The following is a 636-nucleotide window of genomic DNA, read 5'->3' as shown; positions in this document are numbered from 1 at the left end:
GGCCTCGCCGGGGGGTGCCCCAGCCCCATCCATGGGGCCGGGCACTGCCTGACCCCCTCCGTCCTCCCATCCCAGCTGGGCAAGAAGATCGAGATGGTGCTGATGGTGTACGACTGCGAGGGCCTGGGCTTGAAGCACCTCTGGAAGCCAGCGGTGGACACCTATGGGGAGGTGAGGCTGTGACAGTGACGCAAGGACCTCATCTCACCCACAGTGCAGGAGCAGGTCCCTGCTGTGCCCTGTATCCACCAGTTTTATGGGGTGGGGGTCCTGGCCCGTGGTGGGTACATGGGATGGGGGTGATGGAGCTCTCCCCATTCCACAGCTCCTGTCCATGTTCGAGGAGAATTACCCCGAATCCCTCAAGCGCCTGTTCATTGTGAAGGGTGAGTCCGGCTGCGGGGTCCCACCACCCACAGGGGGGCGCTGACTCCCCCATAACACCCCCCATCCACCCCCAGCCCCCAAGATCTTCCCCGTCGCCTACAACCTCGTCAAGCACTTCCTGAGTGAGGACACCCGCAGGAAGGTCGTGGTGCTGGGATGTGAGTCGTGACCCCTCCAGAATGGGTCCCATGTCCCCCTCTGCTTCCCACCCCCCCCGGGGGGTCTTGGATACCCTCCGGGCCACCCACC

The 636-nt window shown here is 64.5% G+C and overlaps 1 protein-coding gene across 1 annotated transcript in view; it reads left to right on the top strand.

Moving 5' to 3' along the window:
* LOC104401869 (SEC14-like protein 2) overlaps nt 1-636 on the top strand; it is a gene marked incomplete at its 3' end in the record, with an annotated part of 3,670 nt that overhangs the window by 1,272 nt on the left and 1,762 nt on the right. The window contains exons 5-7 of the mRNA XM_010009584.1: nt 76-171; nt 326-386; nt 462-544. Coding sequence (XP_010007886.1) covers nt 76-171; nt 326-386; nt 462-544 — 240 coding nt within the window. The remainder of the gene's footprint in view (nt 1-75; nt 172-325; nt 387-461; nt 545-636) is intronic.

Source organism: Nestor notabilis, unplaced genomic scaffold, assembly GCF_000696875.1.
Source record: "Nestor notabilis isolate BGI_N333 unplaced genomic scaffold, ASM69687v1 scaffold21972, whole genome shotgun sequence".
In the NCBI taxonomy this organism is placed as follows: domain Eukaryota; kingdom Metazoa; phylum Chordata; class Aves; order Psittaciformes; family Psittacidae; genus Nestor; species Nestor notabilis.
This window is presented reverse-complemented; position numbering and strand designations above follow the sequence as displayed.